The 25,066-nt window shown below is 60.9% G+C and overlaps 1 protein-coding gene across 1 annotated transcript; it reads left to right on the top strand.

Annotated features, from left to right (window-relative positions):
• The first annotated feature begins 1,991 nt into the window (after window positions 1-1,991).
• TMEM132E (transmembrane protein 132E) lies at window positions 1,992-25,066 on the top strand. Its single transcript, XM_040532568.1, has 9 exons — window positions 1,992-2,506; window positions 12,381-13,293; window positions 14,146-14,286; window positions 16,022-16,214; window positions 16,526-16,669; window positions 20,021-20,226; window positions 20,483-20,762; window positions 20,845-21,036; window positions 21,775-25,066. The coding sequence occupies exons 1-9, from the start codon at window positions 2,443-2,445 to the stop codon at window positions 22,801-22,803; spliced, it is 3,162 nt and encodes a 1,053-aa protein (XP_040388502.1). The 5' UTR covers window positions 1,992-2,442; the 3' UTR covers window positions 22,804-25,066.

Raw genomic sequence — 25,066 nt, 5'->3', positions numbered from 1 at the left:
TCCTGGCAGCACCCAAAGGTGCTGGGTGCTCGGGGGATGGCTTGGGGTCCCTCCTCCCCCCGTGGTGCTGCTGCTCGCCATCACAACCAGCGGGCCCTTCTCAGGGGCTTCTTCGGCTTCTGTCACTGCTCAAGGTCAATCCCATTAATTGCTGTGAATTATTTTGGCATTAATGGAGATGTCTTACGCACTTCCCCTATAAATGAGGCTTCCAGGATGAACGCGCTGGCCAATATTTCCTGGTGAAGGCAGAAAGGAAAATATATGGCAGGGGAGCAGGAAGGGCTATGGGGCTTGGGGAGGTGGCAGGGGCAGGAAAACGTGGGGAGGGGGTGTGGGAGCCGCGTGGGGGGTCTCGGGATGGGGACGTGATGGACGGACATGGCCTGGCCTGCTCTGTGCTGCTCCAGCCCCGTGCCATCGGGATGGGGCAGGGGGAAAGCGTTGGGGTCCCCTGGGTGCAACCTCGGCATCGCGTCCCTCTGCTGCTCGGGGTCTGGGGGTGCCGGACCTGCTCCCTGCCCTCATTTTTGGTGGAAGCACAACTTGGTGTGGTGCTGGGGGACCAGGGCCTGGACATTGCTGCTTGGCACCATGAGGGGAGCGTGGCATTCCCCAGGTGTGCTGGTGGTGGTGTTCCCCAAAATCTCATTCCCCCCCCAAGGCTGATGGGGATCCCTGTGGATCTGTGACCCTGTGCCGTGAGTGTCTGGGTGCCCCATGGGAGCTGCTTGGGGTGCATGAGGCAGAAGGGAGCAGGGTGAGCCCCTGGGTGATTCCCCAGCCCTGGGGAGCACGGGGGGGCCCCCAGCTGACCCCAGCCCATGTGGGGGCTGCAGCCGGGCCCTGTCTGCACCCCCCCCCCCCCCCCCGAGCAGCACAGAGAGGGGTCTGGGGAGGAAGGGGACCCCCCAGCCACAACAGGGATGGGGAAGGACCCCCAAACCCCCCAGATGGCAGCGGGGGGGTGTGAAGCGGCCAGACCCAACTGCCCCTCTCCACCCTAGGGTGCTGACGTGTGCCCCCCCTGCACTCTGCGCCCTCCACCCCTCTCCCCGTGCCCTCCTCCCCCAACCCGCAGCTTGCCCTATTCTTTTCTCCCATTGCAGGAGGGAAGGGAGGGCAAGGCTGGCCCCGCAGCCCCCCCCAGGCTGCACCCATGGGTGCTGGGGGGGGGATGGAGGCCGGCTGGGAGGCTGCTTGGGGGGGGGGAGGGGGGAGGGAAAAAAGGGGCTGCATTGCATCCGCTCTGCTCCCAGCTCCTCGCCCGAGGAGGGGGAGGAGGAAGAGGAGGAAGGCGCCTCCCCCTGCCGCCCTCCCCGCTCTGACCCCCCCCGGAGCCCGATGCGGCTCCAGCCGGGCGAGCGGCCACGGGAGCGCCCAGCAGCGGGGCCCCCCCCCGGCACCGGGGGGTCCAGAGGCGGGGGGGAGGGGGGGACAAGGAGCAGAACCCCCCCATTCCCACCTCCTCCCGCCCCCCCCTTTTTGCTTTTATTTACAAACAGCAGCGGGGCACCCCCCTCTTTAAGCCGGGGGGGGGGGCGGAGGAGGCGGGGACCCCCCCTCCTTGCCGTGCTCATGGCGGGGTCCCCCCGCTTCCAGCCCCCACGGGGGGGCAGCGGCTGAGCCCCGCTCCCCCCTCCCGGCCCCGCTCCCCCCAAACTTTGCCTTCGGATGCGGGGACTCCGCCGAGCTGCTCCTGATTAATTGCATCTGCCTCGGATTAATTATTCACCCTCCTGCTGCTTTTCTTTTTTTCTCCTGTTTTCGTCGTTTTTTATTTTTTTTTTATTTTTTATTTTTTTCCTCGGGGGGAGTGCTTTAATTCCGATTTTCTGGGGAAGAAGGCGCTTGGAGACAATATATAGATTTTTCTTTTTTTTTTTTTTTATTGTGCAGGGAGTGGGGGGGGGCTGGAGACTTGCTAGCCCTGCAGCATCATCCTTCATCGGCGCAGCTTTTATTCTATTATTTTATTTTTTTTTTCTTGGGAGGGGGGCACACGTGCTCTTCTCCCCCCCCTGGATCCCGAGGAAGAGGAGGAGGAGGAGGAGGAGGAGGAGGAGGAAGAGGAGGGGGGGACCCACCCGGCTCGGCGCGCCCCCGCTCGCCCTGCAGGCATCGGGGGGGGTTGCGGCAGGATTGGGGTGCGGGGCCGGGGCTGGGGTGCTGTGCCCCGTGAGCTGGGGGGGCACCGAGTCCCCTAACCCGAACCGGGTCCTCCCCCCCCCCCTAAATTCCACCGTTGGCTGCTGCCGCCGGCTCGCACGTGGTTGGATTTAGGGGATTTCTGCGGGTATATATATATATATATATATATATTTGGTGCTTGGCTTGGATTTTTATTTTATTTTAAATTTTTTTGCCACGGGGGGGTGGGGTGGGCTCGGGGCCTGGCTGCTCCTGCCGCTGCCCCCCCCTCCCACCCCCCCACATCTCGCCATGGGCTCCCCAAAGAAGATACCCCCGGGGCTGGCCGCCCTGCTCTGCTGCCTGCTGCTCCCCGGTAAGTGCCGCGGGGGGGGGGACACGGGACGGGAACCTGCAGGGGGGTGCGTGGCTCTGTGTCCCGGGGGGGCTCCCCCGGTGTCTGCCCCCAGCCCCTGCCCCTCTCTGCCTTAAACCCCCCCCCCGCAGCCGCTACCTCCCCTCGCCCTCTGCGCCCCCCCCCCCAAAATGAAATGGGTGAAAATCAGAGTTTTTTCCTGCTTTAATAAAATGACAGCTTCACGGGGTTGTTTGCTCGGGTGGGGAGAAGGGGGTCGCCCCCTCCCCAAGGCCCCCCCCGCCGCGGCCTCCCCAATGCTTTCTCCTCCTCATGGGCATCGCTTTGGGTTGGGGTGCGGCGATGGGCGTACAGCCTCCCCTCTCCCTCTGCTTCTTCCTCACTCCTTCCCCCCCCCCCCCCCCCCCCAAATAAATAAGGATTTGGGGTCGGGGGGGTCCCAGCTGGTGCTGCTGCCCCCTCCCCGCCTGCAGCCTGAGCAGGGGGGGCCCTGCTGCCTGCGCTCACTTTCCCTGAGTTGCATTTCAATTGCTGCTGTCACCCTACCGGTGACATCCCGGCCCTGGGGACCGTGGCACCTGCTGCAGGGGGCTTTTTTTTGCGGGGGGTGGCACTTTTGGGGGGGCTTGTGGGGTAAAAGCGACTCCTGCCAATGCACCAGCCGAAGCGCCTTTCCCCGGTGGTTGAGCAGAAAGTGGGGGGCTGCTGGTGTCTAGGGGTGCCGTGTGTACCCCTCGGCCAGCCAGGGGTTCTGGGATGCCCCCAGGGGTTGGGGCTATGCCACCAAAGCCGGGGGGGGTCTCAGGACCACGTCCCAGCAGCCCATGGATGAAGCGTTGGGGGGAGCTTGGGGGGGCTTGGGCAGGGTTCCCAAGCATCTGCAGCCCCCCGAGGCTCTCAGAGGAACTTGGGGAGCTGTTTACCCACAGCAGCAAAATAATAATAATTAAAAAAATTTATATATAAAGAAGGGGGGGATGCTGAGAGTGCTGCAGGGGCAGGAAGGGTTTGTTTTTCCCCTGACCCCCCCCAGCTCCCCCCAGAGCAGCAGGAGCAGCGATGCTCCTGGTGCAGCACCCGCAGCACGGCGCTGCCTCGCTGGGCACCGCAACTTTATCCAGGGGCTGGGGGTGCCGGGCCCCCCCTGTCCCCCCCCCCAAGGCACCCCAGGAGTGGGTACAGACCCACGGTGCTTCCCCGGGCACTGGCTTTTTCGGGACCAACAGGTAACAGGGTTAGCAGCCGGCGGGGGAAACGTGCTCATCCTCCTTTCCTCCTTCCTCCCCTGCCTCAGTTTTGCCTTTAGGAGCTGCGGGTGGCTGGCTCGGCATTTCCCCATGGGGGGGGGAGGGAACCACGGCAGGCGTCTGCCAGCTCCGCTGGGGGATAAACGCTCGGAGACATCGGGGGAAATCTCCCGTCTTCGCCAGGGGGTAGTGGTGTGGGGCTGGATGCGGCCCCTGCTTCCCCATCCCTTCCTTGGGGGGGTTATTTCTGAGCCTCTAGGAGCAGGCAGCAGGGTGGGTCAGGCTTCTGCTTCATGGCAGGGCTGGATTTGGCCCCTGGGCCGGGGGATATGATGGGTTGGGGGGTCCCCAGCAGGAGGGGTGCCAGGAGCTGGCGCTGCGGTGCTGGGGCTGGGAGCTGGGCTGCCGGCAGGGTGTGCTGGGGCTGGCACGGGGCTGCTGCCGACGGGGCTGGCATTATAGGACCCCCCCCAGAACCCACTCCCCACTCTCCATCCCTCCTGCCCACCCGGCCTCATCCAGCCCATTAAGGGATGGGGGGGTGGATTTCCCAGCCCCAGCACCCCAAAATCATACCCCCTCTCCCCATGCGCCCGTGGGCGAGGGTGGCCCCAGGGGCTGCGGGAGGCTGCTGGGACCCCTGCGAGGCGCCTGCCATGGGCTTGGGGCTCGTTTTGGGGTGTGGAGCTGCCCTCGCCAGCCCCTTTGGCCTTTCCTGGGCAGCTGAAGGTCTCGGAGGGAGCCACAAAAAGTGGCCGAAAGCTCCAAATTTCCTCGGCCTTCCTTAGGAATTGCTCTGGCTGCCTGTTGGGCTCAGCCTGTGGCTACACGGTGTCCTTTTCTGCTGCCCGAGGATGCTTTTTCCCTGTTCCCTTTTTTATTTCTTTCTTTTTATTTTTAATAACAACCCTCGGCGGCAGCTTCACCCCGCTTTGTGCTTCTCTGCCGGTCTGGGGGCCCCCCGGGAGCCCCACTTGGCTGTGGGCCCCGCATCAGCTGCTGGAGAGAGGGGATTTTGGCATCCCCGCATCCTGGGCTGGGGCGGCCCCGGGGCTGCGCGAGGGTTTTCCGGAGGGACGGAGCTCGGGTGCTGGGCACGGCGGAGCTGCAGAGCTGAAAGAGCCCTTTCGGGATGCGGCACAGCGGGGATTCGCCCGTCGGTTTGTTTGGTTGGGTTTGGGGTCAGCCCCTGCGTCCTCTCCCTGCTGCTCGCTGAGCCTCGGCCCTGCTGCGTGCCTCAGTTTCCCCTCTCCTGCAGGCGGAGATGTGGGGTTATTTGGTGTCTGTCCCCGTGCAAGGCAGGCCTGGCTTTCCAGCTGGCTTAGTGCCGCTTGTTCGCCCTCCTGAGAAGTGTGAAATAAAAATAAAGGATGACTTTTGCAGCCGTGCCGTGGAGGGGCAGTAACCAGAGCAAAGGGGTCCCCGCGCAGTGCTGCTGTCACCTCCGGGGCCACCCGGGCTGGCTCCCCCGTGCCTCCACCCCACTGGGGATGGGGCCATATCCCTCTCCCTGCATATCCCCCCTAATTCCCAGTGGGTCCGAGCCCCGTGTGTAGGGCTGGGGGTGTAGGATGGCCGCGGGAGCTCCAGCCAGCGCACCCCAACGCCAGTGGGGTGCGGACCACCTCCCGGCCCCATTTCGGCATCGAGCATCCCCTGCCTTGGGGATTTTTCAGGCCAGCAGGTGGAGATGTGCCATAACTTGCTGCCGGAATGGGGAAAACACACCCGGCATTTGCTCACTTACCAGGTCCTGGGCGTGATGTTGGGTCTCAGGGGCTCAGCACCCTCAGCATCAGCCCCGGGTAGGCGGGGGCTGGCAGCACCTTGCCTGCCTGGTGGGGTAGAGGGCAGGATGTGGCCCCTGGGTCGGGCTGAACCAGGCAGGAAGGGGTCACACGAGGGCACCCAGGAGCCAAAATCCTTGTTTCCAGCTCCAGGGTGCCCTTAGGTGACCCCAGCTCTTCCCTGCTGCTTTTTCTTCCCCTCGGGTTCCTAATGGGGTTTAGACCCGAAGTGGGGTTGCCGCCCGCTGGTTCAGCAGCCCAGCAACAAGTTGCTCCTTTCAGAGAGCATCAGGTTTGTCCCTGCGTGCTCACAGGGGTGCCTTGAAACCCCCAGCCGGGGCTGTGCTTGCCTGTGTGTGCGTGACGAGCACGGGGAGCAGGAGCTGGCACATGAATTGCCCCAGAATTTCGGGACCAAGCTCCCCCTGCTGCACCACCCAGGGAAACTGAGGCAGGGCACCGGGTAGACGCAACCCCACAGCAGGACGTTGCACAGCAATGCTACATAATTCACCCCACCATGGCCAGCTGCCATGATCCCTCCTCTCTAAACCTGTTTCCTAAAAAAAAAAAAAAAAAAAAGGGAAGGAAAGGAAAAATCCAACCCAGCCCCAGCAGAGCATCCCCTGACATTGTGTGGGCACAGCCCAGCTCCGTGGCGCAGCAACTTGCCTGTCCCCATCCATCCCATGGCTTCTGGCAGTAGGGGTGCGCAGGAAAAAAAAATCCTGGGAAAAGCAGGGATTTAAAGGGCGAGGGAAGGGGTCTTTGCGTGGTGTTACCCGATTTTTGGCTCTTTGCATTACCAGAGCAGCCCAAAAGGGGTGGCTGGAGGAATTGGTGTGTTCCCCTCCCGTGTGGCGCTCGTCGCCAAGTGAGCATCCCATCCATCTGGAAAAGGTCACTCTGGCTAATCTAATCAGCGTCTTTTATTATTAAATACAGGGCTCTGCTAACGAGCTGCCCCCCCCCGGGAGGGAGGAGGGGGCTGCCTGGCGCCAGGGCCGTGCTGCCTTTGGGGTGGGTTTGCTCGTGGGGAGGTTGTGGGATGGCAGTGAGGGGACCGGTGCGTGACGGGGCAGGTCCTGGCGCTTCTCGCCGTCGGTAGAGGTGCTCTGAGCTCAGGGTTTCCTTGTGAATTGGAAGAAACAGGGTCCTCAGAGGTGCTCTGAGCTCACTTTTGCCTTCAAACTGGGAGAAATGGGGTCCTCCAGCTAAATCTGATGGCAGCCCAGGATGCCTGCTGCCAGGGGAAGGCACAAACGTAGGGCTTGGGGATTGAGTGACTTGGTTTTTCACCAAAAGATCCTGGGTTTGTGATGCTGCTCTCGCCGTGCCTGGTCCCTGCCTTTCCCCAGCTGCTTGTTGCTGCTCCCAGCCCTTCCCTCCCCGCAGCGCCGGGTCAGAAGCCCGCGGCTCGCTGCTGTCTCCTCCCCGGGAGGATGCTGCGATCAAGGCACTTCTGTTTTCCTCCTTGGTCTCCTTCCATCTCCTGCTGGCCAGTGTTTTCCCCTTGCTTGTGCAATATTTGCCGTCCCGGATTTTTCAATAGCTATGCCGAAAGCCCAGGGTCTCAGGTGCTTTGCGTTCCAGCCCTGGAAGGGTTACGGCGGCAGGTTGTGCTCTGTCCTGCTGCCTTGCAGGGCTGACAAAAGTTCTGCCTTTGGGGCTTTCCCTCTGCTCTCGGGGTGCTTTCTTGTTGATGCTGGGCCCCATCCTGGCTCCTTCACGGCTCGTTTTGTGCCTCTTGCTGCATCCTGCTACAGCTCAGCACAGGCACAGGGGAGAATTAATCGGTGCCGCATCAACCCAAAACGTGTCCCTTGGCACAACCGGGGGGACAGAGATGGGATGGGGGCTGTGAGCAGGACAGGTGCCTTTGGGGGATCACTGCCACCCCACACCGATGCTGGCTCAATCCTGGGCTCAACAGCTGCTGGGTTTATCCAGGGCAGCCCCCTGCTGTGCTGCGTTTTGGAGCTCCGGGGTGTTCCCGTGGACATTCATGCTCGGGCAATTCCTCGTCCTTTTTATTCTTCCTTTTTTTTTTTTTTTTTTCCCTCACCTTTTAATTCATTTCTTCATTTTTCTTCCTCCTCTGCAAAGGCCCTCTCCTCCCCAGACCCTGGCCTGTCCCCCGACGTGATTTGTGGAAATTGCTCTAAAGTAGCTGCCGAGTAAAAGCCTCGCCTGCTCCGGGAATTTATGGCAGGCTGTGCCTGAGCGCAGCACATCCCATTTAGCCCGTATTTATTTATTCCTTTAGGTTTCTTTCCCCCCCTCCCTTCCCTTTTAATAATTTCCTGGGGAAAACGCAAGGCTCAGCACTGCAGCCTGGGGTGCCCAATGTGCATTCCGCCAGCATTTCTTGGGGGGTTACTTCTTCCCAGGGTGCTGGGCTGGACCCGGGGGTGCTGCTGTCACCCAGGGGGCTGCTGCATCCTGGTACCAGCCACGATGCTCTCGTTTGGGGCTGGTGGTGGAAAGAGGCATCCCCAGGTGGGAGCCAGGAGGAGGATTTCTAAGGATGCCCCCAGACACAGACACCCCTCTCCTTCTCCTCTGGGACCTAAAAGAAGGGAGAGTCATCAGCACAACCCTGTATTAGACACAGGAGAATCCACCCTGAGCACCACTGCTGCCTCTAGTCAGACTCGATCCTCTTTTCCCAACCTCCACCCACCCAATTCTGATCCTGGGGTGCTTTTGGGAAGCCCCAACCTCACCAACCTCCCAGGACAAGCACTGGGGTCCCTCTTGCTGTGGTGCCTCCCAGCCCCACCGCCGCCACAGGGCAGCACCGGGGGCCGCGGGTGGCCCAGGAGCTTCACGACCCCCCTGTCACAGCATCCCCTCGGCCGTCTCACCGCCGCGAGCCAGGGGGAGGTGCCGGTACATTTGTAACAATTATTCACTTAATTGAGTTCCAATTAGCCAGGGCTGGAGACGGAGGCTCGCACCGCGTCGGCGGGCGCAGGGAGCTTGTTGTCTTTCATGTCACCGAAAACAATTTCCAAGGCTTCGGCTGATGGGGAGCGTTTCCGAGCTTCCCCACGAGGGCCAGGTTTCCCGATTCGGCTCTGGTTGTGCTGCGGGGGGGTTCCCCAGGCTGCATCGAGGCACAGAGCACAGGGGGGGTCTCCCCCTGTCTTGTCCCCGTGGACCCAAAGCTCCTCGTGCCGGGGCTGCGCCCAGGTTTGGCACTACCGGGGCTGAAGCTTTGAGTTTTGGGTGGAGGTGCAGACCTCTGTTCCCCATTTTTATTGCTTTTTTTTTTTTTTTTTTTTTTTTTTTTTTTTTTTTTTTTTTGCTGTTTGGGGGTCAGACCCTCCGTGGGTGGGGTTGTAAGGTGGTGGGGGTCAGTGCTTGGGGGTGGAAATGGACATGGGGAGGTGGGCGTGAGCCTGGCTCTTGCCTGGGTCCCCCTTTGGCTGGAGCATCCCGGTGCTGGGACACCCAGATGTGGGGCAGCCCCGGTGTGTGGAGCTCGTGTCCACCCTTTGTAGTTGGCCCTAATGGCCATGGGGGTGAAGTATGGACGTGGGGGATCTCACGCTGTAAGTTTTGGGGCTCTGAAGCTTTGACTGGGATGCAGGGGGCATCCAGGGGATGCTCGGGCGCAGTGGGGTGGTTTCACGCTGCCTTGAAGCGAAGCTGCAGCTGGGACATCTGCGGGTGGCTTCACGGTGGGAGCACCCCGGGAGGCTCGGTGCGGTGCTGGAGACGAAGGCAGTGCCCTGGGGGCTGCCCTTTTTGGGGTCCTGGGGCCTATCCCACAGCTCTTTGACCACTGCTTAAACCCTGGAGCTTTTTTGTCCCCGAGGGTCACCAGGGAGTGCTGGAACTCCTCCGGAGAAGCACCAGCAGAGCTTCAAGGCAGCGTGAAGCCATCTGTGGGGGGTCAAGGAGGGTTTTTACCAGTTTCAGCCACATTCCTTGCATTGGGACAACCCCTGCAGCCTGCCCCGAGTTGGGGAGCTGGGCTGTGGGGGGACCAGGCTAGGGCACAGCCCCCAGCTGCCCCCCAAGTCCTATTTTCCCGTGTTTTTCTCTGTGCTTTTCCCCTGCTAAGTGGGGATATACGTGCTGGGAGCCCCCTGCTGCAGCCTGGGGGATAAGCCGGGATCAGGATCCCCCCCGGAGTGTGCCTAAAGCGATCCCTATGGCAGACAGCTGGGGCTGGGGCTAAGCCGGAGCTTAGCGCTGGGTATCGGTGCTGGGTGAGAGGAGGAGGAGGCTCTTCAGCATCAGAGCAGTTGGGTTGGAGCTGGCAGGATGGGGGGGCTAAGGAACACTCCCCATGAGCCCCATTTGGTCAGGATTTGGGGTGAGAATGAAGGCAGGCAAGCCAGCATCCCCCACTAGCCATAACCATGGCCGGTCTGTCCATCAGCCTTTCCGTCTGTCTGACCCCAAGCAGGGAGAACAGAGCAGGGTTGCCCCTTGGGGATGGGATTATTTCAATGCCAGAGACCCCCAGAAGCATCAACCACCTCGGATGGGGGTGTCTCTTGTCTGCAGGGCAGTGGGGTGGGTGCTGCCACATCCCACACCGCTGTCCCCACGTGCCCTCGTGGCTGTCCCTGGGCCCATCTGGCCGTGGCGATGTGGGGCACATCTGGCCGGGCAGATGTGGCTGCCGGGGGGGGGTCACTGCGTGTTCCCACCTCCCTCTCTGCCCCCTTTCTCCTCTCTGTGGGTCACAGCCCCACCCTGGCCTGCCACGGATGGGGGTGAGTGTGGGTCCCATCCTGCTGTGGTGCTGGGCAGGGGGGGAATTTTAGCCAAGGGGTGGGGGGGGGCTGGGCAGCCCCCAGGCTGGCTGGGTGCAGAGATCTGCTTTTTGCTTGTGGTGCTGAGCCGCGAGGGTGGAAGGACCATATGGTCCTCTCTGCGCCAGCCTAATATACCCGGCAATGCGGGTCAGGCGCCGCAAATCCCGTTAACCGCCATGGGCCGGTGCGGGGCAGAGCCAGCAGCCGGGGCTTAACCCTTCTGTCCCCCCAAGCCCAGCCGGAGGTGGGGGTGCCAGAGCTGCTGGCCCCCCAGGGGGGCTGCTGGAGACCAGGGCAGGGCCTGGGGACAGCCCAGGGTCTCCTGAGGGTTTTCCTTCCTTCCACCCTTCTCTCCATCAGTCCTCCATTTTTTCTGCTGCCCCAACTCCTCTGCTGCCATCCCATGGCATGAGGCTGGGCTCTGAGCATGGTGCTGGGCTCTGAGCGTGGTGCTGGGCTTGGTGCCACCCCAATTGTTCCCCCACAGTGCACTCAGCATCGCCATCGGTGTCCCTCGGTGCTGCCGGGAGCTGGTCTTTGGGTGGATTTCCTTTGTGAAATGATCCAGTCCTTCTCCAAACACTGGATTTTTTTAAGGAACAAAGATGATAAGGAAAAAATTTGCACTGTTTCAGTGATTCAGTGTTTAACTTGAGCTTTTTTTTCCCTGGCTCCCGGTGCCTCATTCGCTCTCGTGGGTATTTCATCCAACGTAACTCTGGCTTGGGGATCTTTTCTCAACTCTGCTTTCCAGCGGGTAATATCTCATCTTGGAAAAAAAAAATCCCTCTTGTTGAAAATCCTGGGAAAACACCAGGAATGGCAGGAGCAGCCCTGGCTGCATGGACCAGGACTGTGCCACAAGCGGGGCGGTGGCTTCACCGGCAGTGCCACCACGTCCCCAGCACCTGCCTGGCCCCGGGGACGAACCGCAGCTGCAGATGCTGTCGGTACCCATATCGAGTGCTAATCCTTTTAGGAGCCTTCCTAAGCCTCTTACCCCCCGCACCCTACTGCAGCGAGTTCCCGGGTGGGTTGCGGGGTCTCGACTCGGCTCCGAGCCTGTGTCTCCGTGGGTCTGGCCACAGCGATGCTCCAGCAGAAGAAAATCCTGCTTGGGCATTCTCCCATAGCCCTGGGTAGGAAATAAGAGGAAAGGGTGAGAGCTTAGGGGAAGCCCCCCCGGCATGCTTCTCTCCCCCATCGGAAGCCCCCAGGCAGGTGCCACGGCAGGGGCTGAGCTGTCACATCAGCGCCTCTCGCCGCCCGTAATTTGGGTGCTGGCGGCTGCTCGGAGCTGCTGGGGCCGCTGGGGAGCGGCTGCAATCAGTGCCAGGGCCGCCGGCTGCATGGCGGGGAGATGCGAGGGGGGGGCCCGGGCATCCTGGGAATTGCTGGCAGCTGCGGATGTGAAGACCTTGAGATGTCTTCCAGGCTCCTACAGGAGCGGTTGGGTATGCGGGCTATGGATGGGTTCAGCTGGGTGCTTCTGCCCCTGCCTCCACCCAGCCAAATGAGTGGGGCCGCAGGGGCACTGGGGCCGGTTTGCCCCAGGTCACTGGGGAGGGTTGGTAGCAGTGGGACGAGCGTGTCCCCAGTCAGTGTGACCTCCTCGCCTCCCTCTTCGCACCCCACAAGCTACCAGTGTCATCATCACCTTTGCATTGGGCTATGTCCATGGCTGGTAAAATCAGGGCTCACAAGCTGGACCTGCTGCTTGGTACTGGGGTGCTGGAGGAGCTCAGCACCCTTTGCGCCATGCACCTTGGGGTTTGGCTAGGAGCTGGGGGTGGTTTGGGGGATGAGTTTTTGGCTGATTTGGGGGATGAATTCGTGGCACGTGTCCCTGCTTGCTGGACACCCCTGTCCCATGTTGAGGATGGGTTGGTGGAAGGCTGGAGCCCGCCAGCAGGAAGCACAGTGACCCCCAAGGTGCCGGGGGGTTCTCAGCAGGAGGAAAACCCAGCCTGACTCCCTCTTGCGAGATGCACCTCCTTGTCCTCACCGCAGGGGCTCCAGGGGGCAATGCCCTGCACTAACCCCCCCCTCTCCATCCTCTTTACAGCCCACGCCAAGGGTCCAGCCCCCAGCCCTGAGCCTGCCGAGCCCCCTGGCGCCATGATGCTGCCGGTGAGCTACCGCCTGTCCAACACCCGCCTGGCCTTCTTCCTCAAGGAGGTGGGGGCCAGCCCCCCAGGCAATGGCAGTGCCCCACTGCAGCGCTCCGAGCCCTTCGTCGTCTTCCAGACCAAGGAGCTGCCTGTGCTCAACGTCACCCTGGGACCCTTCAGCACGGGGCTGGTGCTGCCCAAGGAGCACCTGCAGCCCTCCAGCACCCTGGAGGTCCCCGACCGCCTCACAGTCAACTGGAAGGTGCGCGCCTTCATCATCCAGCCCCGCCTGGTGGCCAGCCAGCCCGTGGTCCAAGTGCTCTTCTACGTGGCCGGCCGGGATTGGGATGACTTCGACGTGACCGACCGGCTGCCCTGCGTACGGCTCCATGCCTTCCGCGACGCCCGTGAGATCAAGAGCTCGTGCCGGCTGCGGGGCAGCCTGGCCACCTGCCTGGTGCAGGCAGAGCTGCCCCGCGCCTGGTTCGGCCCCGGCGCCGTGCCGCTGGGCAGGAGGAAGAGCCCCGAGAGCGTGGAGGTGCCGGGCGAGAGCCAGCAAGCCGAGCTCTACTACACCCTGCATGCCCCTGACGGGGCCGGCCAGTGCCTTGGGGACACAGTATTGTCATCATCCCCCCGCCGCGGGGCCGCCGGGGGGGCCAGGACCGAGGGGCCCACACAGCACCCGCTGCTGCGCATCGGCAGCGTCAGCCTCCTGCAGGCGCCCCCCGCGCAGCCCATGCAGGAGCACCACCTGGACGGCAACGTCTTCATCCGGCTGCCGGACAAGCCGCTGAAGCCTGGCGAGGTGCTGAGCATCCTTCTCTACCTGATGGCCAACTCCACGGTGGAGCACTTCACCCTCAGGTAGGGGCCCGAGCCCGGGATCGGCCCCAAAAGCGGCCCCGTTTTGTAGGGGAGGGTTGGTTTGGTTGGGGTGGGATAGAGGAAGGGGATGGGGAGGGTGCTTATGGGGTTTTGAAGTGTTTTTTGGTTTTGCAATGGGGTGTTTCATGGAGGAAAGGGCCTTCCCCTGGGGTTTTCACAGCATTGCTGCTGTGGTGCAGTGCTCCCCGTTGCACTGGGGTTGGGGCCGTGTCAGCAGCAGTGGGATTTGCTCGCCGACACCTTGGGGATGAGATGCAACCTGGTCGTGAGGCCAGGAGGGGCTCCCCCTGTGCCCACCATCCCAATGCCGGGGCAGGATGTGCTGAGCACCCCAGGATGGGGAGGTGCTTGGGGGCACCCCCCTTGTCCTTAAGGACAAGGGGATGTGATGGGGACAGGCTTAGACCCTGCTATCAGGGCTGCTGGCTGATGATTCCTCTATCTAAAACTGGCTCCATGGCAGGGCAGAACTCGTGCTTCCTGGGAGGGAAACTGAGGCATGGGGGGCACACGGGGAAGCCATTCCCACATCTCATCAGTGGGTGTTGGCAGCGAATGACTGTGACCTCCTGGCACAGGGGACATGGTGCTGGATGCTCTCCTGTCTCTCACCGTGGGGCCAGAGGCCCAAATTCCTGCTGGAGGGGTGATGGGGGGACAGCACCTCATGGCAAAGAGGGGCTCAGGTGGGCTCAGCCCCGCCTGGAAGCCTCCACCACGGGGGATGCTTCTGAGAGTTGGGAGGAATTTGGGGTGAAAAATCCCCCTGCAGCCCCAGCAGGGCAGCTGGGGGGGGGGGTCGGATCCAGCCCTGACCGTGGCTCTCTGCAGGGTGAAGGCCAAGAAAGGCGTCAACCTGCTCAGCACCAAGTCAAGGAGTGTGCAGTGGCTGGTGAGCTCGGAGCTGCTGACGGGCGGCAAGCACTCCACTGCCACCGTCGACGTGGCCAGGGCGGAAGGCGCTGGGCCCAGGTAAGGGACCCTTGTCCATCCCCAGCCCCAGGGCAGCACCGAAGGGGTGATTTGGGGAAGTCTTTGGGTTTTGGTCCAGAGCCGGTCTTCGCCTGGTTGGCACTGGTGGCCTGTGGGTGCTGGGGGGGTCAAGCGATGTGCTCCTAGGTCACCAGGACCATTTTGCAGCTGCATCCCCATCTGAGCTGGTAGCACCCGGTTGTTTCAGGTGCTCATGGGCATTTATGGGGGATTTTGAGGCTGAGTTGTGAAGCCATGGTGGATCTTTCAGATTTGGTGGAAGTATTTCAATTTTTGTAAAAGTTTTAACACCACGGGTGGCAGCAGCTCTTTGCTGGTTATCCTGATCCCCGCTGAGAGTCCCTCTGGGGAGGAAGGGGAGCGCCCCCTGGGCACAGTCCCCTCTGGTCCCTAAGGTCACATCTCCATCACCTGGTATCTTTGGGGTCAGGGAGGCAAAAGCCTCTGGGAGCAGGGTTAGAGCGAGCTGATGTTCTCGAGCTGTGTTGGAAAATGTCAAAAGCAACCAGAGCAGAGGGATGTTGGAGCCCACAGCTGACATCAGCGTGTCCCCATGGCCACCAGCCACCTTGTCCCCTGCCCGGACACCCTGTGCCCACCCCGGTGCCACCCTGGAGCCATGTGCGGGCTGGCGGGGGGGGCACCCAGCTCCTCTCCCCTTCCCCTGCCCCCTCCCTGCCTCTGCCGCCGACTCAAATCAGCCTTGAAAGGTTAGAGACGGGAGATGAATTTAAAGTGATTACCATCACCTTTTAGACAAACAACTCGATCAAATATTAACGTAATGGAAATGATGAATGACTCAAAGCCGCGTCACCCTCCGGGCCCTGTAAACATGAGCGGTTTGCCTCGGGGGTGGCGAGGACTGGAGAGGACCCTGGAACTTTGGGGTGATATTGGCCAATTTTGGTTGTTTTGCACCCCAGCAGCTGCCCCCGGAGTCGTGCCCCAGATCTGGGCAGCCTGGCTGTGCAGGGATGCCCTGCAGCAAGGAGTCCCTTCTCCTCATTGTATATTTATGAGAGAAACCTCTCGTGTCCGGCCTCCTCAGATCGATGGGGCCTTCCCTACGGCTGCGGCATGGCAGGATGAGAGCGGGGCCGTTTCGGCTTTCCTCCTTCCCTTCATCCCCCTGCTCCAGGGAGGTTCTGCCAGCTCTGAGTGGGGCTCAGTGGGCCCTGGGGTGTCTCCTGGGGAGGCTCCATTTCTTGGGACCCTTGTGGCCCTTTGTTTTAGAGGGATTGGCTCCCCAGGGCCCAAACCCCAGCGCAGCCCATGTGTTGCCCCGTGGGATGCTCAGGGTTTGACATGTGGATGCAGAAGCAGCCCGTGGTGGTAAATCCAGCTGGGCTGCCAGAATGATGGAGCCCAGGAGGTGAGGACAGAGCCTGTGGCCATTTGCTGTCCCCTCATCCAAGTGCCCGTCCCATGGTTAGTGACGCTGGGCAGGTCCAGCACAGAGTACTGATATAGCACCCATGGGAGCTGGCTGAGGCTTTTCTCCCACGGGGGATAAGCAGAAAAAATCCATTTCTTTTCCATTTGTGTGGGTTTCCTCTGAGCAGCCCCCCTGCTGTTTTTGGGCTGACCACCATGGTGGTGACCACCCCCGAAGAGACCCCCTGGAGATGCTCTGAATGGCTGGACGGGACCACCCAGTGCTGGTCCTCCGGGACACCCAGCTCACCGTGTCCCCCCTCCTGCTCCCTGCCAGGGACGGGGACACCTCCTCTGAGGTCATGCAGCTGGATTTCGAGATGGAGAACTTCACCAGCCAGTCGGTGACGCGCCGCATCATGTGGCACATCGACTACAGGGGCCGTAACCCCCCGCCCGACCTGGAGAAGGTGGTGACGGAGCTGACGGTCATCCAGAGGGACATCCGGGCCATCGTGCCCCTGGCCATGGTGAGCGGGGTTTGATGTTCCTCCAGCCCTCTTGCTTAGCTCCTCTGGTTTCCTGCTGGGGGTGGGTTGATGTCCCCCCAGGGATCTGTGGGCAGGGATGGGTGGCGATGTGTTCCCCTACGTTCCTGGCTCTCCCACCAGCCCACTTGCACCATATCCCCCCCTGCAGCACCTGTCCACCCACACATCCCACCCCAGCTCTGCCCCAGGGCTGCTGTAGGAGGGAGACCAGGCAGGATCTGGCCCTGGGGCTGGCGCAGGACAGCGAGTTGCCCTGTTACAGGACAGTCCCCTTTGTGCCCCGTCCCCAGGACACGGAGATCATCAACACGGCCATCCTGACGGGCCGCACTGTGGCCATTCCCGTGAAGGTCATTGCCATCGAACTGAGCGGCATCATCGTGGACGTCTCGGCCATGGTGGAGTGCAAGTCCAACAATGAAGACATCATCAAGGTGGGGGCTCGTATGGCCCTGTTGAGGGATAACCCCACAAAGGATCACGCGCTGAGCCTCTCCTGGGGCTTCAGTCCCCGTGTGACTCTCCCCAGCCCTATGGGGTGAAGGACGGGGCCCTTTGTCACTGCAGGAAGCCACGGGATGCTCTGGGGCTGCAGACACTGGCTCCAGGCAGCAGCAATAACTAAGGGTTATCGCAGCACTTAGCGCCCATAGGTAAAATATTGTCACCTGGCAGTGCAAGCTGCACGTTTTCATCAGCGGCTTCACCTGCGCTGCTGGGCGATGTTCATCTCCTGTGCGGGCTGATGTGGGGTTGGGGCAGAGGTGTGGTCCCGGAGAGGCATTGGAGGGCAGAGGAGGGGATTGGGGACGATGGGGGACAGTGGGAGGGATGTGGAGAGGAGCGAGAAGGGTGGTGTGGGAGAGGGGCCGGGCTGTGAGTGCAGAGCATGGCAACAGTCCCCTGCTCCCCCCAGCTGATGAGGCAGCCTCCGTCTCGAATCCAGCTACAGCTGTGCATTTTCCATCGCCGTAGCCATTCATCCTTATATATTTTCTATCACTGTATGTATCCATCTCTCCGCCCGCCTGCATTTTTCTATCACCGTACTCATCCGTCCGTCCATCCATCCCCCCCAGACACCTCCCCTTCTCCCAGCGGGGCAGGGGGTGATGGGCAGAGCCCCGGCCGGGCTGGGACCTGCTCTCTCCTGGGGTCCCCTGGGAGCCAGCAGCCCCACGGGCAGGTGACAGCCGGTGTCACCGACTGTTTACCCAAGTTCTCGAACAAAGCCCCAATCCATGCGATTTACCGTGCCGGCTCTAATTTATGGAGACCGGTCCTCCGCAGCGTGATAAAACACTGGAGCAATAATACACTTCAGGATGGACTCCAAGACACTTAAACTGTTTAATGTGCTGTCTTTCCACTCGTAAATCTATTTACACGCTGTCCCCAGACCTGGGGGGAGCAGACACATGCACGCGAGCGGGGATGAATAATGCATGGAGCAGCCCTCCAGCACCACTCGCTCGCCATCCGGAGCCCCGCGCAATTTCTTGCTGAGTTATTTTGTGTTTGTGCTAGGGATTCGTTTCCGAGGGAGCTCTCGGTTCCCTGCTGAGATTGGGGAGTATGATTATGGTGCCAGGGCTATAAACCTGTTACATAAATCAAAGCTTACATGGTGGGATCCGCTATCTGTTACTGTAAATAATTTAGCGTTGGGGAGCGGGGAAGGGATGCTTCTCCCCAGGTGGTGTGTGGCTCGCTGGGGGTTGATCTTGCATGGAGGGGAAATGTTGTGGACCTGGTGGACATGGTAGTGAAGATGCCACCCCTGAAGGCTGGTGGGTGAGAGCTGTCACCCTGATCCCTGCATGCGGTGACGCAGGGAAAATCCCTGCGCTCTGCCCAGAGAGAAGGAGGTGCCTATCCAAGGCAGCGTGGAAATAATCCCTGGCTTCAGGGACAACACACGTGCTGAGGGATGTGGAAGGAGAGAAGGTTTCACCTCTGCCTCCGAGGGAGAGGCTCAGCCTCACCCTCTCTGTGAGCCTTCCTTAGGAGCCCACCACCCGCCCCTGCTTGAAGACCCTCCAGGAGCAAGTCATCTCATTGGGACTGCAGCCCCGGGGACATGGCCACCCCCAGAACCCCTGGCTGGCCCACTCTTCCTGCTCCTGAGAGCCTTGGAGGTGAATTATCCCCTTTATCCCGCGCTTGAGGCCGTGCCGTGCAGAAGCAGAGATGGTGGTGCCTTGGCTCAGAGCCCAGGCAGACCTCAGCCTCTCGCTTCCCGACGCCTTGCTGCAAATCCGGGAAGTATCTCCCAACAAGCGTGCGCTTCATTTAAAAGCTAATCTGCAGTCACTCCATCATCAGGACAGGCCCGATGTGCTGGTATTTTTTGTTGTCAAATCCCCCCCTGTCCCCAACCAACTGAAAAGCAAGTGGCCCCCAGAACGAGGTGCTGGGGGGATTTATTAGGTAAGGCAACACGAGCAGCAGCCCATCATATTTATTGTGATAAATGGCACAATATCTAGTGCTGGAGGATTCGCCCAAGAGCTCATCTTTATTCAAACGCTGCCTTGCCAGAGCTGAGATTGTCTTTTCATGGAGGCTGAGCTGATACAAGAGCAAACCCTCCTGCATGGCCCTTCCCTCCCTCTGGCTGCGGAGCGGACGCTTCCCCGGGAGTTCCAGGTGCAGCATCCTCCACCACCCCCAGGGAACACGGGGCTGGGAAGCACAAAGCTCCTGCAGTTGGATGGATGTACAGGCCCCAGGATATGATAGGGGGGGATGCAGGGATGCCTCCTCCTGTGCTGGCAGGCAGCGTGGACTCAGTCCTTTGTCAGCCATCAGAGAATCCACGTGGGAGAGCAGCTTAGTGGAATTTGGGTTTTCCACGCTGTTGAGGTGCTCGATGCAACTGAGAAGAATGACTGAGATGCTGAGTGAGCAGAGATCATTATTTCTTTTCCAGCTGCAAACAATTCAGGTGTAATTCCCAATGTTTTGGGGGCAGAGCTGGGCACAGGGAACGCTGCAGATGCGAGGTGGGAGCCCCCAGCCCCGCTGCCCCCAGCCCTTGCTGGGCAGGGGAAGGTGCTGTCGACTCCACTGCCCTGAGCAGAAGCACTGGCGATGCTTTAGTGGCATCCTCTTAGCTCCTTAATTGGCTTGGATTGGTCGGTAATAAGTGGCCCCCGCAGGATATGTTTGTTTTATAGCAAATTTAACTAATGGCATTTGCATAAATGGGAATTAAAAGAGGAAAAGAGAGAGAGGAGATGAATGCGAGGATTCGGGTGGACTCTGGGAAGCGCTCTCTGGTGTGGGCAGGAGGGATGGGGATGGGGATGGGGACGGGGACGGGGATGGAGATGGGAACGCGTCCCCTTCTGTGGTGGGCACTGGTGGGTGCCAGGACATGGGTATGCAGCTGGTCACTGCGTGCTGCCTGTGCTCCATAGCCATGGATGGGGGAAATCTGGGGCAGATGGCCGGGGTGAGCAATCTGCAGCCTCTGTGAAGCACCAGTGGGCACATCTTGATCACACATGGTAGAAGGGCACAATTTGGTGTGTGGCCAAAGGGGTTGAAGCACCAATATAAGGTGCCTGGGGGAGCTGGATAGGAGGGAAATGTGTGTTATGGACGTGGTGTTTGCAGCTCCATGTCTCTGAGCAGGGACTTCAGGGAGGAAAGAGCATCCCTGCTCACTGGTCTGCCTTTAACCAGCTACATGCACAGTGTAATCCTGCTCCTCTGAGATGTCCCAGCCTCCTGCCAGGCTCTCTGGAGTTTTACAACCCCCTGACCTTCCCTCTCCCCAGGTCTCCAGCAGCTGTGACTATGTCTTTGTCAGCGGGAAGGAGTCGCGGGGCTCCATGAGTGCCCGGGTCACCTTCACCTACGAGCACCTCTCGGCCCCGCTGGAGATGACAGTGTGGGTGCCCAAGCTGCCGCTGCACATCGAGCTCTCAGACACCCGGCTGAGCCAAGTGAAGGGCTGGAGGGTGCCCATTCTGCCAGACAGGAGGTGGGTGCTGTGGGGGGGGCTGTGTGTGGGGCACCCCAGGGTGAGGGAGGTAGCAACGTACTGGAGGAGGTCCTCAGGGGGACCCCAAGATGTGGGGTGTGCAGGGAGAGGCTGGAGAGGACAAGGTGAAGGTGACGGGTTTATTTAATGGCCGTGTTCAGCTGGTTAATGAGGGGGTATCAAAAATGACGGAGCCAGACTCTTCTCAGAGGTCTCTCTCCCTGTCTGCCACCACTCTCCTGTCCCCATCTCGCAGGTTGGTGCGGGACAGTGAGCACGAGGAGGACGAGGAGGAGCGGAAGCAAAGCCGGGGTTGTGCCCTGCAGTACCAGCATGCCACGCTGCAGGTCTTCACCCAGTTCCACACCACGGCGGCGGAGGGCACGGGGCAGGTGGTCACCATGCTGGGGCCCGACTGGCTGGTGGAGGTCACCGACCTGGTCAGCGACTTCATGCGCGTGGATGACCTGCGAGTGGCCCACCTGGTGGACAGCTTCACGCTGGCAGGGAGGGAGCCGGGCACCACGCTTTTCAAGGTACCCCCCTGGCCTCCTTTCCCCCCTTCCTCCACCGTGGCTGGGGGTGGCGGAGTGGTGACGGTCACCTCGACCCCCGCAGGTGGTGTCCCCGCTTGTGGAGGCGGTGCTGGGTGAGACGCTGGTGACGGTGGCGGAGGAGAAGGTCAGTATCACGGACCTGAAGGCCCAGGTGGTCTCCAGCCTCTCGCTGTCCCTGCACCCCAGCCCTGGTAATAGCCACACCATCATCGCCCGGACGGCAGCCCAGCAGACCCTCAGCTTCTTCAAGCAGGTGAGGCCAGGGGTGTGCCTGGGTCTAGGGGGGATTTGGGGTGGGGTGGGGTCTCCACCTGTAAAAACCCTTTTCCAAATCCTGACTGAGGTCATCCCGGGCTCCCACAGCACCTGCTGTCCTCCAGATACCCCAAATGACCCCAAAGCAGCCCAGAAACCTTCCCACAGACCCATGAGCCCTCCCTGCCCACCCTTGGCTTGGGGACAGGGCCCAGCCATGGCGACAAAGGTGTCTGGGAGAAATCCCATAGAGTTCCCAGCTTGTAGCCTCTGGGGCTGAGGTCGGGGTGAGCCTGGTTTTCTGGAGGTCCTGCCTGTCTGGTGGCCTCCAGCCTCCAAGCCTCAAAGCTCCTGCTGCCCCCCAGGGCTCTCCTCCATGCCAAGCCCCGGGGAACAGTGGGGAAGGGACTGAGCACCTGGACCACCCGACAGCAGGCCGGGGGGAGCTAGAAAGTTGCCCGCACCTTGTCCCAACCCCCTGGCAGGCCCTCGGTATCAGGAGATGTTCAGAGGCCCCATCCTGCTTCAGCAAGTATGGGGAAAATTGAGGGGGAGAATGGTCAAAAGAGAAAAACAAGGCGATGGTGGGAAGGAACAGAACAAATCGATAGGTGGGTGGGTGAAGATTATGTGGGGGAAGGATGAGAAGGAGGAGGGACGGATGGATGGATGGCTGAGCGGGTGCAGCTGGGACTGGCATCGTGCTGGGCAACCGGTGCCTGTGTTGGTCCTGCAGGAAGCGCTCCTGAGCCTGTGGATTTCCTACAGCGACGGCACCACGGCCCCGCTCTCCCTCTACGACCCCAAGGACTACAACCTGGTGGTGAGCAGCCTGGATGAGAAGGTGGTCTCGGTGACCCAGGACCGGGCCTTCCCCTTGGTGGTGGCGGAGAGTGAGGGCGCCGGAGAGCTGCTGCGGGCTGAGCTGGTCATCTGCGAGAGCTGCCAGAAGACCAAGCGCAAGAGCGTGCTCTTCACGGCCCTGGCCAGTGTGCGGGTCCATTTCGGCTCCGAGGAGGACCCGACCTACGACTACGACCACGTCCCCAGCAAGCCGGGGCCGGCGGAGCCGGGGGCGAGCACCACCCTGCGGGCAGAGGTGGAGAGGAAAGCGGAGCCGAGTGAGGACAGTCGGATGTCCAGCGCGTCCCACCCCACCGAGGACTTCCCCACCATCCCCACCGGCTTCGTCCAGGTGACCAGGGGGCTGACGGACCTGGAGATAGGCATGTACGCCCTCCTGGGCGTCTTCTGTTTGGCCATCTTGGTCTTCCTCATCAACTGCATTGTCTTTGTGCTGAAATACCGGCACAAACGCATCCCGCCCGAAGGCCAGACCAACATGGACCATTCCCACCACTGGGTTTTCTTGGGCAACGGGCAGCCCTTGCGGGCTCACAATGACCTCTCCCCCCAGCCCGAGAGCCCCGGGAACCCCTTGGAAAACGTCCAGACCTGCTGCCATGCGGACCACCACAGCAGTGGGAGCTCGCAGACCAGTGTGCAGAGCCAGGTCCACGGCCGCGGGGATGGTTCCTCGGGGGGCTCCACGCGGGACCAGAGCGAGGACCCCCTCAACTCGCCCACCTCCAAGCGGAAGCGGGTGAAGTTCACCACCTTCGCCACGCTGCCCACCGACGAGCTGGCCTACAACTCCATCCCCATCGCCGATGAGGAGGACTTGGAGTGGGTCTGCCAGGACATGGGGCTGCAAGACCCTGAAGAGCTTCACAACTACATCCGCAGAATCAAAGAGATCGCTTAACGCAGGGGCAGAGGGGATGGGGCGGGAGGGAGGGGGCTGCCACACTGTGCCACGCCACGTCATGCCACGCCACGCCAGCTGCTTCCTGGGGCCGGAGACCCAAATCGGGCTCTGGCATCTTCCCGTTCGCACATCTCACATCCTCCTCACCCCATCCGGAGGCACCCCCGGGGGCCTTTTTCTTTTCTTGCCCTTTCCCGTCTGGTTGTTCCCAGGGGAGGCAAGGAGCACACGCACAGCCACCAAGCCTGCTGGTGAGCGGGGGGGCCACGAGGGAGGCGAGCCGGGGGTTGGAGATGGATGAGGTCAAAACCTGAGCGAGCGTGATGGCAAACACGGCAGGATGATGCTGTGGGTCCTGTGAGGCAGAGGGTGGAAGAGTGAAGACATCCCGGGCCTCTCCCAGGAGCTGAGGAGGGAGGTGGCGGGTGGGGGGTCCCCAAAGGCATCCCCACCGTACCCGGGGGGTCGCACAACCCCCTTTGCTGCACCTGGTTGCACAATTTCGGAGGTGAGTGCTGGTACAAGGATTTGCCATTCTATGGCTGTTGGGGTGTGGGGTGCACAGCCCAGCCCCCCACCCCAAGCCCGCTGTCTGCTCTGTGTGGGATGGTGACATTAACATTTGCCATCATGGCATCCCTCGGGGACCACGTGCCTCTGCCCCAGGGCTGCTGGTTTCTGGCCTCCCAGCACTGGAACATGGTTGGGAGATGCTGTGGGGGCTGTGATGCTGGGAGATGTGTGTGGCACCCACCTTGGTGCCAGCCTGGTGGGGACCGTGCCCAGTCCCAGCCCAGTTCCCCCAGTCCCAGACCAGCAGGGATGCCCGCAGCCAGGCTCAGCCTCCGTGGTGCCTTCTGACTGCCATAACCTTCCTGGCCACCCTGTCCCCAGCCCCAAAGGCACCCCCATCATGGAGCATCCTCAGCCAGGCTGACCCCATGGGGACCACCAGGTACCAGGGCTGGTGGGTTGGGGGGTCCCGAGCATCATCCGGTGGAGGGGGCAGGCGGCGGCTGGCAGCGGATTATTTCTGGATCGGAAGTTACCCACCACTGTGTCTATTTTTTTTTTTTCTTAAATAAAAGACTAGAAAAAGAAAAAAACAAACAACCCACAATGAAATGGAAAGCCAAAACCGAAAGGCGCTGCAGCGCTGTGATGGCTGCAGCTCTGCCGCAGTGCCCTGTCCTATGTCGGGGCAGGTTTGGAGTCACCCCCCAGCCAGGTGGGCTCTGCTGGAGGGAACGGGCGCACACAGCACTGTCTGCCCCTCCCCAAAACCCCAAGCCCATGGCAGAGCCACTGCTGGCAACCTGGGGGCATCACTTGGCTTTGATGCCCATCAGAGCATTGAGAACTTTGGGGACAAAGCTGTGGATTTGGGGCTCCCCCCTCCCCAGTCCTCCCCACCTTGGCAGCCCGATCAAAGAGGGGGTGATGGCACAGCCTCATCTCGCCAGTCCCCGTGCCTCAGTTTCCCTGGCAGGACAGCAGCAGCCTGGGGCAGCATCTTGAAAGTCTCTTTAAGGAGTTTATCTTTTTGGGGCTATGGAAATTTCTCCCCCGAGTGGCCTTAAAACTTTCCCAATAGCTCTATGCTGGTTTTATATACACATATCCATATATATATATGAGGGAATTGAGATGTGCTCAAAGACCAGGTGGGTGATGCAGTTATGTTTTACTGTGCCCTCTTATCTAAAGGACACAGGTCTGGCTGTGCGAGCTGCCGATCTGATAGCGCTTCTGAGCAGTAAAATTAATACAGCCCAATTCCCTGCCTGGAGCCACCAAACCTCCTCGTTAAATTAACATATATGAATATTTGTTTAAAAAAAAAAAAAAAAAAAAAAAAGGAAGGAAGAAGAAAAGGAGCAGACAGAGGTAAGAAAAGTGCATAATAACATTTTATAACTGTAATAAGCCGCGGCAGCGCCCGACTCCTGCTCCGTGAGTGTGACCTGGGGCTGAGGCAGCTGGGAGGGGAGGACAGAGTTTTGCCCCCTTTGCAGCAATCCCCATGAGCTGCTTGCCCGCTGCCTCCTCCCAGCAGTGGCATTTTGCCACCCAGTCACTTTTGCACAGGGTTTTGCCCCTGCCCATGTCACCTCTGCCCCCTCTGCACTGGTAGAGACGGCGCAGTGGCATGGCGAGGGACGCCGGTGCTGGCCCTGGTGGCAGATGTGCTCAGGGCATCTGAATGAAGACAGCAAAACCTTCTAGATATCTACAGCTATTTATTGATACATAAATATGT

Source organism: Cygnus olor, chromosome 20 (assembly GCF_009769625.2).
Source record: "Cygnus olor isolate bCygOlo1 chromosome 20, bCygOlo1.pri.v2, whole genome shotgun sequence".
NCBI classification, from domain to species: Eukaryota; Metazoa; Chordata; class Aves; order Anseriformes; family Anatidae; genus Cygnus; species Cygnus olor.
The sequence above is the reverse complement of the archived record's forward strand: the minus strand, read 5'-3'. Positions and strand labels throughout refer to the sequence as shown.